At 46.9% G+C, this 18044-nt stretch overlaps 1 protein-coding gene across 4 annotated transcripts; it reads right to left on the reverse strand.

Moving 5' to 3' along the window:
* Nucleotides 1–1456: 1456 nt before the first annotated feature.
* On the reverse strand, nucleotides 1457–18035 carry Atpaf2 (ATP synthase mitochondrial F1 complex assembly factor 2). Of its 4 annotated transcripts, none has more exons than XM_028856480.2 (9): nucleotides 17936–18035; nucleotides 17701–17846; nucleotides 9632–9676; nucleotides 9303–9448; nucleotides 7559–7656; nucleotides 5999–6079; nucleotides 4785–4897; nucleotides 4245–4360; nucleotides 1457–1911 (listed from the first exon to the last, which is right to left on the reverse strand). In XM_028856480.2, exons 2-9 carry the CDS (start codon nucleotides 17834–17836, stop codon nucleotides 1774–1776), a joined length of 873 nt encoding a protein of 290 aa, XP_028712313.1. In that variant the 5' UTR covers nucleotides 17837–17846; nucleotides 17936–18035; the 3' UTR covers nucleotides 1457–1773. The 4 variants fall into 4 exon arrangements, with proteins under 4 accessions (XP_028712313.1, XP_037057336.1, XP_028712312.1 ...); XM_037201441.1 differs by having other exon boundaries at nucleotides 17939–18034; XM_028856479.2 differs by having other exon boundaries at nucleotides 17701–17999.
* Nucleotides 18036–18044: the final 9 nt, after the last annotated feature.

Consider the following 18044-nt stretch of genomic DNA (forward strand, 5'->3'; position numbering starts at 1 on the left):
AAAACAAAAACAAAACAAAACAATTTGGTACATATACAAGAGTTCCAAGGTCCTTAATTTGGCATAATGTCCTCAGAATCTGACCTTTGGATAGCTCATTGCTTTTACTGTTTCCTACTTAGAATCTCTGTTCCAGGTATACTGCTTTGTAGGTTAGAAAAGTCAGAGTATTCCCTGACTATAATAGTTCTCGGCACTGGACGAGTAAGGTCCCCATCAACATGGTAAATCATGGATTTTCCCTCCTTTATACTGACTGGATCTGAAGGTATCTCCTATCACTTCTGCTTCATTCTCAGCCTTCCCTTTTCTACTTATCCTGAGAAGACAGTACTGGCACTTTCCCACTCTAAGTTCCTCCTGTAGGAACTTATGTAGGCACAGGTTCTTTCTGGGCAGTCAGCTCAGCCTCAGTTGCATGTCTCACTGTAAAAACATGTAACTGCTATCACAGCCTGCTTAGGAGTCCTTCACATAGGTACTAATTTCAGTGACTGCAATGTGTTCAGCCATCTGAGGGCATCTCCTGTACTCTCAGACCCCATTCACGGAGGAGGCATGGCACTGTAATCCCCTGGCCATCCTGTAATCCCCCCACCACAAGGAGCTCTACCTTCAATGTTCCAGCCTCAGCTGCAGGTCTTATTACCCAGAGCAGGGGCCACAAACTGCCACTATAGCAAGAACTACTATGTGCCACAGGGGAGGTCTGCCACACAAGTACTGATCTCCACCTCAGATGGCTCAGCCTCAGCTGCAGATGCTCCTTCCAGGCTCATATTTGGTTCTGTCGTGTCCTTATTCAGGCACCACGTATATGTGACTTTCTGAGGAGTCTACTACTCACTCCAGATAATGACAAACCAAAGAAACAATTCCACCCACTCTAGCCTGGAGAACCATGAGAATATTAGGGTTACCCGCAGTAGAGTTGTCCACTTACTCTAGCAATTGTTAACTACTTATTTAGTAGATGAACTCTCCCATCATCCATGAGGGATATTAATGAACCCAATTCTGTATCTGGGTATTACATCTGACCTGATTTTAAGAAACCATGGCCATGGCATACCCAGAGGACATAATTCCACAATAGGAGGACACCCCAGATCCAGAGCATAGCACTGCATCTGAGTAACCAGGGCAGGGCCACCTTTGTATTCATCCCAGAAACAACTTATATTTTTAAGAGTAAATCATTTTTTTTTTTTTTAGGATAGAAAGAACAAACAGTAACCAAGCAGCTTAGACCAAAGACTTACTTTCAAAAGATCACCTGGTGGAAAGCCAGGGGAAAAGGTCTTCAGGCTGAGGGCTGAAGATGAAAAGGTTGTGTGGTGATGTGCTTATTTCCTGCCCCCTCCCGCCGTGAGGTTCCCAGCCGTTGGTTAATGCAGATGTAAAAATGGTGACAAAGCTCAGATAAAACAAGAATGGAGAAATGCTGAGACTCACATGAGAATGAGGCTTGATATATTTACAGGATGAAAAAATATTTAATAAAATCAGGGTCCAGAGAAAGTCTCTATGCCTCCTCGTTCCTGGCCAGGCCAAAGGTGCCTCAGGGGTCGGAAGCTGTCTGACCTCAAGACAGGCACATTGCATCTCCAGGGCATCACAGGGTGCTTCTGGATAAGGCCAAGCCACAAAGGCCAGGGAAGACCCAGGTACACACTGGGTACCCCACAGGTCCAGAGATCCGCAGCCAGGGGAGCCCAAGTGGAGAAGCTGCGTCCCTGCAGTTCCTTTCAGGCAGCCTTTGCAACCCAGGCCTCACTCTTGCAGGAGCTTGTGCTTGACCGTAGAGCTTTCCGAGCAGAGGTGGACAAAGAGGGTGCCGGCAGCAGTGCGAGCCCGCAGCTCCTGGAGCTCGTAGTCGTGGGCCCACTCAATGTTGCCCCACTTCTGGATCTAAGGAGAGGGAAAAACAAGCTTCTGGGTGAGCAGCCTTGCCTGGTGAACTGAATCACATTCCAGTTCCATCACTGGGCTAAGGGTCGTGAGCCATGACCCTATCAAACACTTAAGACCCATGTGGGTCATCTAATAATAACATTCAGGAAGCTGGAGCAGGCTCCTTTGCTGTCTGGGGCTTAGAGAGTCTGGGCGGAGTGTATCCCAGATAGGGGCTGCCCACTGCTAAATGGACAGGCACTGGAGCCCACTGTGTCTCCTCTAATGGAGCCTTTATCTCACACTTGAGACCAGGAAGCCAGCATGAAGCAGCCTGCACACTGCCATCCTCTATGAGTTGTACCTCATTGTCCTTCAGGGCTGTAAGCACTACCATGGCAGTGCAGTAAACAAACGAAGCCAGGCCACAGGCCACTTGGTTCAGACCCTCAGGAGCAGTAGAATAGCAGTGACTCTGTGCAGCATACTGGAAGCCAGATGAAGACCCTTAGAACTGTCAACAAGAGGGAGGAGATCTGGGCACACTGTGGCTGTCCAGACATGAGTGACAGGAGTCCAGTAGGCCTGGCCTGATCACCCAGGAATACAAAATCTTTCAGGTCACACAAGCTATCTGCATTACTGGTGCCTTGGTCTTGAAATACATCATCTGAGATAATTTTCACCTTCATTTCAGGTCATCCCTCATTTTATGTGGGATCAAATCCAAAGTTCAGAAGGTAGCCTGGCTTGAGTCCCATAGCCAAAAGCAGAGTCCAAGCCAGCAGCCAGATTTCCTGGTCTTGTACCAGCCCTCTGGTCCTAATAGCTGACATCAGCCTTCCCACAGAATGGCTGACATCAATGGATGGCTCTCCTCTGCTGTATAGAAATAGTTGCCTATGGCATTTTTCCAAGCAGAAGATTAACTATTCCAAAAAAGGCTTTCAATCATATAGGAACCAACTCCTAATAACATTAACCTTCTGAGGCTGGAGTAGTAGCAACACCCGCAGGATCACAAGGAACACTAAGTCCTCAGGGTTAAAGACAAACAAGGGTCAGGGGAGGTGGCTCAGCACTTGAGGCACAGGGAGGAAGCTCTGAGTTCAGATCCCAGCACCCACATAGAAGCCAAGTGGGTGGCAGCCCACCTATAGTCCTAGCTCGCCAGAGCAGAGACAAGGATTCTCTGGAGCAACTGGCTAACTACAGTAGCCAGACTGGTGAACCCTGGGTTCAAGCAAGAGACCCTGCCTCAATATTAAGGTAGAGAAGAGTTGAAGAAGATACCTCATGTCAGCCTCCACCAGAAGGTGCACCTATACAAATGTGAAAACACACACACACACACACACACACACACACACACACACACACACACACACACACGAGAGAGAGAGAGAGAGAGAGAGAGAGAGAGAGAGAGAGAGAGAGAGAGAGAGAGAGAGAGAGAAAGAGAAATAAAATAAAAATGCAAACGAGAGCCAGGCATGGTAAGTGGCCACATCTGTGATTCACCACTCAGGAAGAAAGGATAAGAACATCTCCATATGGCCCAGGCCAGGCTAGTCTACACACTTAGTTTCAGACCAGTCTGAAAAAGCCAAAAAAAAAAAAAGTAAACAAGCCAGCCACTGTGACACATATCCATAACCCCAGCACTTGGGAAGTAGAGGCTGGAGGATCAGAAGTTCATAGTAAGGCTCAGATACACAATGAGCTCAAGGCTGGTCTGGACTACATGGGACCCTCTCTCAACAAAACAAAGCAAAAACTGAAACCAAAACAAAAGTGCAAACAAATCAAATGTGTGTGAGCAGCAGCTACTCCTTGGCTCCTCTGGCAGCAGGAGTAACATCAGGTGTCAACTCCTACTGCCTTAGGAGCACGAATGCGGGGCAGATGAGGCCCAGATAGATAAGATACCTTACCTGCCCAGGAGCCTGTGGAGGCCTTAGCCCAGTCACCCTGACATGGGTGCCAACCCCAGTGGAACATTCTCCTGAAGTGCCATCTAGTACCCTAGTTCATCCTTACGTAAGATGGAGGAAGTACAACTCCTACCCAGCTCCATCAGGCTGTTGAAGAGGACCCGGGGCATGGAGAGTGCTGAGCAATTCTGAACCTTTCCAATGCATGGGCATGTGTGTGGTGCTGAGGATGGAACCCAGGGCCCAGAGCATACTAGGCTAGCGCTCTACCACTGGGCCACACCTGCAGCCCCAGCAACACTTATGCCTTTATTGTTCCTTAGTTTGATTTTCTGTATGTATGTATGAAGTAATAAAGCTCAGGGAGTCTGAATCAGAAAGGGGTGGGTGAGGTGGGATCTGAGAGCAGAACCTTACCTGGTACTCCTCCTCCAGGCGTGACAGAAGCACAGCCTGCTCGACAGTCAGGCGCAGGTCCATCAGGCCCAGGGTCAGCAACATGGACTTGAGCTGGGCCACTACAAACTCAATCCCTGGGGGGTGGAGGAAACAAGCCAAGTTAGTACAGCCCACTGCCCATCGGTTCCTGTTCCCTCATGGAATGGGGGTAGAGTGCACCATCCTAGGACCCACCTGAGGCTTGGCACACTTTTCTGCCAGGATATTATTCCTTTCTTGGGGTGATCCACCTCTGTCTTTTCCTGGATAGGCATATGACCTGAACCTGGTCAATTAAGAGTATGCCCCAAGCCTCACTCAGTGACTGGTTTACAGATGGGTATATGGGTCCAAACTAATGATACACAAAGTTGAGACTTTTCCTGGAGGGTGTATGACCCTGGAGTGCTTAGTAAAAGGGCTGGCATCAGAGCTACTCAGCCTCCATGCTCAGAGCACTCAGCAAGAATGTGTCAATATGAACCCAACCCTCAAGGCCCACAGAAGCCCAACTTGTACCTTGTAGGGCCCACATGTTGTAAGAGGACAAGTGGCTGATAAGCACCTCTCGGGTCTGGGAAGGTACGCTGGGTCCCATTATGCTGGTGGAGGAGCCGATCTCCACGCCATATCTAAAGGGAAAAGGCATCAGCATGTCTTTGGCACTCTGCCTCTTAAGAGCAGAGCAGTCCAGCTTTTGACTAAAGAAAAAAGAGAATATGATATATGTGCTTTTCCTTTAAAATCCCAGGGTGGCGGGTACATGGAGGTGCACACCTCTAACCACAGCACTCAGAAAGCAGAGGGAGAAGGATCAGGAGTGAAAGGCCAGTGGTGCCTACCCAGTGGGTTTGAGGCTAGCCTGGACTACATGAGACCATATCTCAAAGAACCAAAACAAACAAATAAGTAAAAATAGCCCCACAAGATGCCCGGGTCATTGTGAGCACTCAGGAGATGTGTAGCGAGTGATAATTTATGTGAAAATTGTTATGACAGAAGAAAAACCATCTTGGCATTTGTTAGAAAACCCTGCCGATAAGGCAGTGCCATGGGAGTCATCCCTTCCACATCTCACTTGGAAAGAATTGACACTGAATTTATTTTGCCACCTTATCAATATCTGTTCAATTCTATGCTCACAAGAGTCTTCTGTTAAAGAAACTGCTGAGTATCACCAATCCCTAGAAACCACACATCCACAAGGTAGTATTCACAACACTGCAGGAAATATCCTGACTTGTTCATGCACATGTGTATCTTTTACACTCTAAGTTTTACTTAACAGTGCAGGAATAATGAAGAAGATTTAAAAAAAAAAAAGTCAAAATTTGAGTTGTTACCTCTGCTGCATAGAATACTAAGCACTCTGCTGGCTTATTCCTCCCACCAGCCTGGCTGGCAGGATTAACCCATTTCAAGTCAAGGAAACCAACACTCAGAGACTGGCTTGGGGATAAGAGGCCTGGGGCCTGTGGTGCTTCTTGGGGACACAAAGCAGCCCCTACATAAGTCATGGTATACTACAGTGGCAGGTATTCAGGGCATGATGGCCTAAATGAACATGTTTTCCAAGTAACCCCTACCTCTCAACACCTGAAGGAGCCCAAGCTTAGGAGAGTTCTGGCTCAGGAAGCCAGCCTGAGATTTCAGGTGTGCTATGCGGCCCTGACCCCAGCACCCAACCCAATACCAGGCCTACTCAATGCTCCATGCGGAGCTGCACACCTTACCTTTCCTTAGCCCATTCTATGATTGGATCCCATTCGTTCTTTTGAAGTTCCACTAATGTCTCTGGCTCTTCCACCCTGTAGCTAATTCATTGTAAAAATCACCTTCATTAATAAAAAAGTACAATTCTTCATTGAGGGACATTAAAGGAAGATCCAAAGGGCAACAGCAAAAACTTCCCACCACCAACCCAGCATCCCAAGTCTTGTCCCATAAAGCAGTGGTTCTCAGAGAGCAGCCTTGGGGCCAGAAGCATCAGCGCTAGCCTCACTTGGGAAGCTCATTACCAGGACACCTTCTCAGATAAATCCCCTATGATGACAAGCAGAACCTCTGGGGTGGGGCCTGGCCATGTTTGCACATGCCCTCCGGGGAATTCTGGTATAGCAATCCACTATCCTCTGGCTCCCAAATACCTGACAGGTCTGAATGTGCAGCCATGTTAGTGCTACTCAAAAGCAGATCTGTAATAATAGTGGGATCTATAGCCACTGGACACAAGTGCTGTGCTAAAAGTTCAGCGACAGATCCACCAAGACCCTGGTTCCTGGTCAGGGACCAGACATCTGCTGACGCTTCAGGAGCCCAGCCACCTCCTGGGATGGATTCTTTACCCAAATGGATCACCACAGAACCAGGTGGTACAACTCATTTCGATAAAGACACAGAAGGGTCAGTTGATAGGAGCTAAGCTCAAACCTCATGGATGAGAACCCTGGGGCACCCCAGAAAGCTAGTTTCATATAAGCAGAGAGGAGCAGAGTGGGCATGGGTATGCAGAAAAGCTGGCTGCTGAGAGCAGAGTAGGAGGCCTCTCTTCCTATCCAATCCTGGACCTGAAGGGAGGAGGCAGGTGAACTTGGTACCTAGGGGGTCCCAACTGCCTTTGCTTGCTTATTAGAACCCTGCATAGTTTTCAAAAAGCCCCCTTTGCCAAAGGGAAGCTGAATAAGCTCTGTTCCCTGCAAGCCACTGTATTCTAGCAAAAACAGAGTAGGTTTTCCTACTGCAAGCTCTAAGTGATCCACTTCCAGAGCACCTATGCTAACACCCCACGTAATCCCTGGGGTGACTCATAGCTTCTGAGTAATGGGGCCAGCAGCAACAGTAATGCTCAACCATTCAGCTGTTTCTCCCAATTTTCCTTCAATATCACCGACCAACAAGCAGAGAATATAGACACAAGGGGAGAATTTAGAACCAGAAGAGACTAGCCCCTGACTTTTGCCACCTGTAATGACAGGGATGCTAATACTTAAACACGCTGAGGGCCAGACATCAGGGCCAGATGCCCTGCTGGGGGTTGGCCAATGGGTCCTGTGAGGCTTCTGGAGCCTGTGAGAATGACATATCTCCATGCCAACTCAGCTCAATCCAAGGAGTACCCTGTGCTAGGCAGACTGAGAATCCTCCTCCTGGGGTTCAGTCATGTCAAGTGGGCTACCTGCCTGCAGTGACAAAGGCCCTGCCTTTTCCTCCACCGATATGCTCTGGACAAATGAGGCAAAACAGACTAAGAGGCTCGCACCACCCAAGTGGAGTGTTCATCTAATGTCACTTACCAGATGGTGTCAGTGTCCAGGAACTTTACAACTGCCCGGATCAGCTGATCCTTGTTTCGCTGGGTTGGATTGTCCAAGGATGTGTTGCACAATGTGGTCTGAATGAAAAGGCAGAAAACGCTGTCACCCACATGTGAGTTCTGACATACAGCAGACAGTATACCAGAGCCACTCACCGGAGCCATCATCACAGCCTATCTGCTGAGTGGATCAGAAAACCAAGCTCCACCTTCAAACCCCACTGTGCTTATGGGAGTCACTGGACTCTCACAGTGATCCTGGATTAAGGAACTTCTTCAGAGTTTCAGGGGCTTTATTTATATTTTCATGCTCATGACTACCAGACTAATATGCACCACAATACTTAGGGGGTGGATGCCCCTCTTCTACCCATTTTAGAGATGTGGAAACTGAGGTGAAATACATAACTCAAATACAATAATGAAGACATAAAACTCAAACTGACTAAGAACTTTACCAGCTTATTTGACACCTCTGAGGACAAGGCAGCAAATCAAACTGGGATCAAGATATTCTCCTAGTGTTACCTCCTCAGTAAGAGGTAACACCACTACTAGGCAGACTCCTCTAGGCTGGCCTCGTCAACCTGGTTACACTAGGCAGTCAAGAAGTAGACTACACTGCTGAGGAGGCCCACCTGGGTCTGTATGTCAAAGTGGAACACAGCAGTGGCCAGGATGAGAACACCTAACCCCAGAGCTGGCTGGTGCCTTCCGTGGAACCACATAAGGCCTCCATGCATGGTATCATCTGGTCAGCCATGGCTCCATAAGATGGGTAGTACAGGCGGGCGTCGTGGGGCTGAGGAAGGATGGCCACCATGTAAAGCCATGTAGGCTGCAGAGGAAGGGCTTCAGGGGCCTCAGTAGTACCCACCCACTGAGAGGCTGACCCTCTGGCACATCCTCCTTTCCACACCCTCTGGCTGCCGGGTTTGCTGAGCTCTAGCTATCCTTCCTGTTGAAACTACTGAGTAACAAAGACATGGGCCACTGCTCTTCTGTCACTCTCCACGCTATGAAAGACACAGGCAATGAAGGTGTAAATACCAAACAGGCCACAACAGACCACATGGTGATGAATCAAGCGACTAGCTGCCATAATAAAGAATAAAGGCTGGGCTTGGTATGGCAGCACACACCTTTAATCCCAGCACTTGGGAGGCAGAGGCAGGAAGATCTCTGTGAGTTCGAGGCCAGACTGGTCTACATACAAGTTCCAGGACAGCCAGGATGACATAAAAAGACCCTGTCTCAAAAATACAAAAAATAAAGATGAGTGATGTGGCTGAGACATTGCACGGTTACCTAGCATGCATGAAACCCTGGATTTAATCCTCACACTGCATACAGAGGCATGCAGACACATGCATGTAATCTCAGCACTCAGGCTACGGTAAAGGCAGAAGTTCAAGGTCATCTGCAGCTACTAATTAAGTTCAAGACCTACCTAAGACATGAGACCCTGAGTCAAAAAACCAAAACCAACCAAACAGCAAAATTAAAAACAGGGCTGGGGTGACACTGGGAGCCTTGGCCAGGCCAGGCAGGGAAAGAGCATGGCCTGTTCAGTGACAGTTTAAGTGTGACTGCAGCCAGGCAGACAAGAGCCTACCCAGACCTTGTCATAATATGGAAGGACATCTAAGTTTTTGCCAGGAAGTCTTGGTGGGCATCAGGTAGAAGTTTGTATGATAAAAGTCTGCTTGTTACAAGTTTGTTACCAGGTGCATGGTGTAGAACTTGATGGTATCCTGCTGGGAGTCCCATTCAGTGGCCACTGCAATGGCCAGGGCCTCACTGGGGACGGTAAAAAGCTTGGCTTGGGGAGTTTTCAGCTTTCTGTGGTCCAGGTTTATCTCAAAGCCACCTTAAAAGAGCAAATGAAAAATTCTCATGGACTGTGAATTCAAATGACCCATTCCTATATTTTAGCCACCAAACTGGTGCACACAAAGACAACATCAGACAAAAGTACCACCACTGAACTGGCTGGGGACAAAAAATGTACCCAACCAGCCACAAAAAGGCCATCAAATTTTCAGACACTCACCTTCACCCTGTGAGATGCTGACGTTCTCATAAAACCTCTTCCTTTCTGTAAGACAGATTTTTCAGAAGCAATTTAAAGTAGCAGCAAGAGGACTCCAGAGGCAATACCAACGCATATCATTATTGTTAATGCTGACTGATTGGCTTGATTTTCATATCATCATTCAATGCCTGCCCTAGTCTACAGTCTAATCAACAGCTTCTGATTAAAGCTTGGGAAAAGGGAACAACCACTCTCCAGGGACAAGGGAGGAACAGGACTGGCTGCTCAGGCCTCTTCTAGTATCCAAGCTAAGAAGACAACTGATCGAGGGCACATGGAGCCTCAGACTGTGACCTGAGAATTCCAGACACCTGCTGAAGCAGCAAAGCATACCCACCAGGCCATCCTGATGTACTGAATGTAAAGTTGGTGTGTGAATGGACTAAAACCAGAGACTTCTTTCAGGCAGGCACCTCTGAGGAAGAAAGCCAATGTGTGTGCTTATGTACACGTGTGTACATGTGTGATGTACAAGTAGAAAATAAAGCTACTGAGAACATTTCCTATTCTCTCTAACTCATTTACCCAGTTAGCCAGCTTGTTTGTGTATTCAACAGGAACTCCAAAAACCTCCTTCAAGAAGGGGGACAATCTGTGTTGTACATTTTTGTTAGACTATGGGAACTTAGAAAAACTACATATGTGTGCAAGGCAGAGAGAGGGCACTTTTGTTTCCATATTATGTTAGTTATTTGCATAATTCTCATTTGCTGTAAAGACAGGACCCCCAAATTGCATTTCTATGGGTACACTTAGGAAACTAAAGTCCAAATTGTTTTCCCATTAAACTATCTGTATGCCAACTATGGGACACATCCTGTTCTGGGCATCTGGGATACAATCCTGAATAAGACATAAAAATCTTTGTCTTTATACACTTTAGTTTATAAAGTGATCAGCTCTCGCCGGGTGGTGGCGGCGGCGGCGGCGGCGGCGGCGGCGGCGGCGGCAGCGGCGGCACACACCTTTAATCCCAGCACTCGGAAGGCAGAGCCAGGCGGATCTCTGTGAGTTCGAGGCCAGTCTAGGCTACCAAGTGAGTTCCAGGAAAGGCACAAAGCTACACAGAGAAACCCTGTCTCGGAAAAAAAAAAAAAAAAAAAGTGATCAGCTCTCTCAATTAAAATGCAGTGAGCCACAAAAGTGAAGCCTGAGCCAGGTGGTGGCGGTAGCGCATGCCTTTAATTCCAGCACTCGGGAGGCAGAAGCAGGCAGATCTCTGTGAGTTCAAGGCCAGCCTGGTCTCCAAAGTGAGTTCCAGGAAAAGCACAAAGCTACACAGGGAAACCCTGTCTTGAAAAAAAGAAAAAAAAAAAAAAAGAGAAGCCTGAAAGTAAAAAGGGGACTTGTTGGACAAAGGGGGGACAAGGGGAGGGAATGAAAGGATAATGGAGGATATGATCCAAGTACACACAAATGTGTGTGTGTGTGTGATGGTTTGAATGAAATTGGTCCCCAACAGCTCATATATCTGTATGCTTGGTTCCCAGGTGGAGGACTGTTAGGAAGCATTAAGTGTGGCCTTGATGGAGGAGGTGTGTCACTGGGGTGGGCTTGGAGGTTTTCTTTCTTTCTGCCAGCTGCCTATGGATCAAGATGTAGCTCTCAGCTCCTGCTCCAGCACCTGCCTGCACCAGGCTCCCCACCATGATGATAATGAACTACCCTCTGAAACTGTAACAAACCCCCACTTAAATACTTTCTTTTGTAAGAGTTTCTTGGTCATGATGTCTCTTCATAGCAATAGAACACTAAGACAATACATATTTGTATGTATGTACAAAATTGTGAAAGAATAAATAAATTTGAAAATTATCAGATCTGGACACTGAGATGATATGTCACAACTGACCATATCATGTGAAACCATAACACTAATTCTAGCACACATTCTACACCAAAATAGGTGGTTTCTGCCATTGTAGAGTTCTTAAATTTCCCTACCTTCCCTGCCACCCTGGTGGGTTGGCCACAGGCCTCTTTTCTTACCTCTGAAAGAAGTTCTACACTATGTCCATTGTACTTTCTGGTGCCTAGACTGAGCAACATGTAAAAGCCTGGGCAGGCAGAAGTCAGTGAGCAGGCACAATGTCTCACACAGGCCTGAGAAATGGGCAAAGGGCAGAAATTGACTGACTCCCCCAAAGCTACCAGGACAGCTGGGTTTCCTATAACCCCCACCTGGCATGCTCTGCTGACCAGGGCTACTTCTACAATTGAATAAGAATTTTAAAAGTCTGGATAGTAGGATCACTAGAGAAGAGCATCAAACCAAAATTGCTCAAAATGGGATAAAGACACGCAAAAAACTAAGGCAGCAGAAGGCAAAAAGAACCCAAGAGACAATGGCTTTAGATAGGGCAAACGTCAGTCTTTCTACTTCAGGGAATACTGCTCACATTAGAGGACCAGCCTTGGGGATAGGATGTGCTCTGGAAGTTCTGTCTAGTGAGCGTCAAATAACCAAGTGACTTCAGTGACAGTAAGAACATGTGAGACAACGGGAGCCCAGACTGAGGAATCCCCATCTCATCAGGGGCTGGAAAAAGACCTCTGAGTAGTTAGTCCATGTGAGCCACAGAAGCAGCAGCTACTAAACCTCATTTGGGAAGGGATGTATAGAAGTAATTTTCAGGACTAGAAACGGCTTGTATGAAGCTCAGTTGATGAGGCACTTGCTGCATAAGTATGAGGACCCGAGTTAATCCCCAGGACCCATGTAAAAGGCTGGGAACAGTGGTGCATGCTTGCAGTCCCAGTGCTGGAGAAGAGGAGACAGGAGGATCCCTGCAGCTTGCTGGCCATTCAGCCTAGCCTATTCAGCAACCCTGTGTCAAAAACAAGGAGAGGATCAACAAGATGGCTCAGCAGGGAAAAGTGCTTATGCAAGCTCGATGGCCAAATTTCAATCCCCAGAACCCACATAAAGGTTGAAGGAGAAAACTGACTCCACATGCATGCATAGCACATACATCTACACATGTTCACACACATACACACGAACTGAAAAAACAAACAAACACAACAACAACAAAACAAAGAGGCAACCACAAGAAAACAAGAGAAACACAGCAGATAACAACTGTGAAAACTTCTCAAAGGGGCCTGGAGAGATGGCTCAGTGGTGAAGAGCACTGGCTGTTCTTCCAGAGGACTCGGGTTCAATTCCCAGCAGCCACATAGCAGCTCACAACTGTCTGTAACTCCAATTCCAGGGAACCTGACACCCGTGGCAAAACACTAATGCATATAAAATAAAAATAAATTTTAAAAAGTGTTCATAGGAAGAGTGCTGGATGGGAAATTAGTAACCTACTAAAATAAAAGACCTTTCTTTCCTGTGAAGATGCTTAAGCCCATATAAAGAAACAAGTCGTTTTCAGTGTCATTTCCTTTTTAAATCCCTCTTGTCTAGTGTGTGGTTTTTCTACCAGTCATAATTTAGGAGCTGGCCTTTTTTTAGAAAACCAAAAGCCCCAGGACTACAATTCCCAGAGTGCATGAAGAAACAGCGCTAGTCACACAATCACAATACCTTTACCTTTTAAAACAGCGCCATCTGGTGGATCTTGAACCTTAAAGCTAAATTCAAAATAGGTAACCCCCTATAATCCTGGGACAGCTCTAACCAATGCTTTTCAGATTTCAAAATTTATATCTAAACATATAAAGAAAAGCCTCCAAAACAAGGCTGGGTGTGGTGTTGCATGCCTTTAATCCCAGCACTCAAGAGGCAAAGGCAGGCAATTTGAGGCCAACCTGGTCTACATAAAGATCTAAGCCACCCAGGACTACACAGAAACCATCTCAATAATTAATAGTAACAACAACAACAACAACAACAACAATAATAATAATAATAACAAAAAATCCACCATGAGATACCACCTCACACCCTTTAAGCTGACTATAATAAAAAAAAGTCAGGCAGTAAGAAGTTTTGGCCAGGATATAAAGAAATTAGAAACTTCATGTACTACTAGAAATTTAAAATGGTTCATCCACCTTAAAAAAACAATCTTAAGGGTTGGGGATTTAGTTCAGTGGTAGAGTGCTTGCCTAGCAAGCACAAGGCCTGGATTTGGCCCTCAGCTCCAGAGGGGGACGAGGGACGGGATGGGACAGACAATCTTATTATTCCTTAAAAAGTTAGTTTCCATTTACCCCAGCAATTTTAAGCTTAGGAAATATAGCCAGGAAAAAAGCAAAACCAAAGTCCACACAAAAACTTGTACATAAATGTGTGTATCAGCACTATTTATAACAACCAGAGTAGAAACAACTTACATGTCCACAAATGGGCAGTAAAATGTGTATTTATACATATTATTCAGCAATCAAAGGACTGGAATATGGGTCTATGATACAACACAGACAACTCTTAAGAACATTATACTATGTGAGAGAGGCCAGTCCTAAACCCCACACTCTACCTGTGTGTAGAAATCTTTAAAGGAAGAATAGTGGTTACCTAGGGCTGGAGAGACAGCAAGGAACACAGGTAGTAACTAAGGGGCACTGCCTGCCTTTTTTCTTCTTCTTTTTAAATGTGTTTAGGTATTTTGCCTGCATTTATGTCTGTCCACAACGTGCATGCCTGGTGCCCAAGGCCAGAAGAGGGCATTTGCTTCCCTGGAGCTGGAGTTATGGACGGTTATGAGCTGCCATGTAGGTGCTAGAGTTACAAATGGTTGTGAGCCACCATGTAAGTGCTGGGAACTGAACCTATATACTCTGGAAGAGCAACCACTCTTAACTACTGACCCAGTTCTCCAGTCCCTACTGACTGCTTTTTATCATGATAACAATATTCTAAAACTGATTGTGATGACGGCCGCTCAACTCCTGAATTTACACTAACAAATGGACTATATGCTGAGTGAACTATCTTTAATTTTTCCTTAGACTTATTACTTTTATCTTATGTATGGGTGTTTTGCCTGTAAGTATGTATGTGCACCAGGTATGTGCTTAATGCCCACAGAGGTCAGAAGAGGGCATCCGATTCCCTGGAACTGGAGTTATTTCAATGGTTGGGAGTCACCATGTGAGTACTGGGAACTGAAGCCAGGCCCTCTGCAAGAGCAGCAAGTGCTCTTAATCTCTGAGCCACCTCTCCAGCCCCTAAATGAATTAATCTTTTTGTTTGTTTGGTTGGTTGGTTTTTTTAGAGACAGGGTTTCTCTGTGTAGCCCTGGCTGTCCTGGAACTCACACTGTAGACCAGGCTGTACTCACAGAGATCAACCCACCTCTGCCTCCCAAGTGCTTGAATTAAAAATTCTGCAGGGCCAGAGCAATGGCTCAGTGGGTAAAGGTGCTTATATGCAAGACTGCCTGAGTTCAATCCCCAAACCCATGTAAAGGGGAGGGAGAGAAATAACTCTCAAAAGCACTTCTCTGAACCTCCATGTGTACAGTGACACACATGTGCCCAAATACACACACACACAAATAAATAAATGTAATAAAAAATTCGTGCAGCCAAATATATAAATGTACTATTCTCCAAATTGCTCTTCATCTGGAGCAGAGGTCAATACTCTTGGTGTTCCAGCCATTATAATGAAATATAATGGATTATAATGAAAGCAGCCATAGACAATATATATGAGTATGTGACTGTGTTCCAATAAAACTTTATTTCAAAAATAGGTGGCAGACTAGTCCCCTCAATGAGGATGGCCAGGCCAGTAATGCTTCTGAAGTGGCAGAGACTTGGAGGAGCTGTCTTGTACAGGCGGTAATTTGTAAATGGTAGAGACAGGACTTCAGCTTTGATTTCTTTGGGAATTTGTATTCAGCCTCACATGCTGCTTCTCTCAAACACCTTCCCCTCTAGGCAGTCAACAGAGCAGGAGGGTGGCAACGGCCTCACAAACATCTCTGCGCTACACTACCTCCTCCTCCAACCTCTGAGCCCTTCAAAAGCCCCTCCTCTTCAGACAACCTTCCACGGTGTCGCTGTTCCTAAGAGACGAAGTCCAGTCGGCTGGCAACTGAAGTCTTCACCAAGAAGGACCCAGTGGGTATAATTTACACCACTTCAAAGATACACAAGAAGCTCACAAGTGGGGAGGACAAGGAGAGCAGCGCACATCCTAGGGAGGCACGGCATAAGCAAAGGAACACATTCAGGAGTTCACTAATAGGCAAAGGGTTAATTTAAATGAGTGGATGCTTTTTGCTTTACATTATGGAGGCATCTGATCTGCCATCTTTTCTGTATTACAGACTTCCCAGTTGGCTCTTAGAATTATCTAGCACATAGTAGGTAGTCAAATGTGAAAGAAAATAGGAATGCATGAATAAATGACTGAATGACACAGTGTGAGAGAGGTATATATAAGTCAAGCCTTGTTCTCCTCCTCTTCTTCCCTTCACCCCCGATGAGGTCTTGCTAGGTAGCCTAGGCTGACCTCAAACTCTTGGACTCAAGAGATCCTCCTCTCTCAGTCTCCCAGGCAGCTAGTACACACGTGTGTGACATCACACTCGGCTCCCGCCTTCCTCTTTACTGTGTCTTCCTGGTGTACTTCCAGGCCATTGTTTTGGGTCTTGATAAGTGAAAACTCAGCTCCCTGCTGCATCCAATCTCTTTCCCCATTTATATAAAATTATGGCCTCTGGACCACTGGAATGGCTCACCATGGAAGGGTGTTTGCCACTAAACCCAACAACCTCAGTTCAACAACCCCCGAAACCCACAGGATGGAAGCAAGTCCTGCTAGCTGGCCTCTGACCTCCTCCAGGTGCGTGGCAAGTGTGAGTGCATGTACATACACACACACACACACACACACACACACAAAGGAAATGAAAAACTATGGAGTTTACAGCCTAAAGAATCCTTAAAGGCAACCTTATGTTTTAGATCACTAAAGAAAGCATCATCATCATATGTGCCTGAGACCGCGGTACCTCAGAAGTTTAGCAACAACAGATCCCAGGTTTGCCAAATGGCCTATGGAATTCTGTTTCTTAATGTGGGCAGCGTTGCGGCAAGATCTCTAACACCCTGTCGTCACCTCTGGACATGTTACTCTGTTTTTTTTCCCCACCAAACTCTTCACTCATCTGTCAAGCTTCAGCTGAAGTACCCTTCTTGCAATCAAGACCCCAAAGGTGCTCAAGACAGAAGGGAATTCTTTGTGCTCAGACCCATAGCACAGTATATTAAAACTATTGTTTAGTAAGCATAACGTATCCTGCATTTGACGGTGAATGTCAGTCATTCAGGTGAGACCACATGCCCTCCACCCCAGACAACTCACCGAAAGGGAAACTGTCACTATTTTCCCTTCACTGAAGTGAACCTCGCTCGGGAAAAATCTCTCTCAATGGAGTAACCTTCTTTCAGGCTTATTACAGTCCTTAGTAGGTGAACGAAGCATGGCCTGAACTCCAGCTTCGAGAAGGCTTTCGAGAATGCAGGCGCTGCAGCACCGCACAGGACAGAGGGCCCGCAAACCCTCAAGGAAGGTGTGTGGAGGTGGAGGACTGAAAGCCCTGCCTGTTCTGTGCCAAGCCTTATGCTGGGTGCTGGAGACATAGGCAGTCAGGCAGGCCAGTCTTTGCCTTCCACAGACCTCAACCAGTCTGCTCTGTGACCTTGGAAGTCCCGATTGAAAACCTAGATTTTCCTTTCTGAAATCAAAGAAGACACCTGCACGCCTTTAATCCCTGCACAGAGGCAGAGGCAGGAGGATCTCTGAGTCCGAGGCCAATCTGGTCTACAGAGAGAATTCCAAGACCTGGACGACGCAGAGAAACCCTGTCTCGAAAAACAAAGAAAAAGAAAACTGAGAAAAAGCCACAAGAGCCAGATATCTCTCTGTGTCCTCTAAGGTCATCCCTGCACTGGCTTGAATGTCATTTTCCAATCCGAAACAACTCCATTGCTCTAAATATCCTCATGGGCCCGAACGCTGCCTCAGTCACCCCGCATGGCACGACAGAAATCCTCCACCAGGTGAGCCAGACTGGGCTCCTCCTGACCAAAAGGTAACACATATGTCCGGGCCTCACCTGTTGGTGGTACGTAGGCCCTGGCTGGAGGCCGCGGGCCTGGCCTCGGCCACATTGAGGCGGTGGGGTCACTGAAAAGCCGGCTCAAGAGACCGCGTCCCCGGTCCCTGAGCCGGGGGCAGATCCGCCACATCATGCGCAAGGGCCTGGGAGGACGCATACGTCAAAACAGAGAATAAGAACAGAGCGCAGAGATTCCCAAACCCCTCGCTGCGACTGTACGGAAACCTCTCACCACGGGCTCGAAGCCCTCAGCCTCCTCTGCACGCCGCCATCTTCCTTATGACACCTACGGCACGCCGTCGCCACGGCGCGCCCCCGGCGCACCCCTCCCCGCCCCCGTC

The sequence above is a fragment of the Peromyscus leucopus genome, chromosome 8b (assembly GCF_004664715.2).
Source record: "Peromyscus leucopus breed LL Stock chromosome 8b, UCI_PerLeu_2.1, whole genome shotgun sequence".
NCBI lineage: Eukaryota > Metazoa > Chordata > Mammalia > Rodentia > Cricetidae > Peromyscus > Peromyscus leucopus.

Excerpts from the sequence above, each read along its gene's own strand:
- Atpaf2 (XM_028856479.2), bottom strand. The coding sequence starts at position 17,860 with ATGCGTCCTCCCAGGCCCTTGCGCATGATGTGGCGGATCTGCCCCCGG. Across the intron at positions 7,657-9,302 it reads AGTTCTACACCATGCACCTG|ACCACATTGTGCAACACATC; the intron begins GTAACAAACTTG and ends CTTTTCATTCAG. Across the intron at positions 6,080-7,558 it reads CTGGACACTGACACCATCTG|CTACAGGGTGGAAGAGCCAG; the intron begins GTAAGTGACATT and ends ACAATGAATTAG.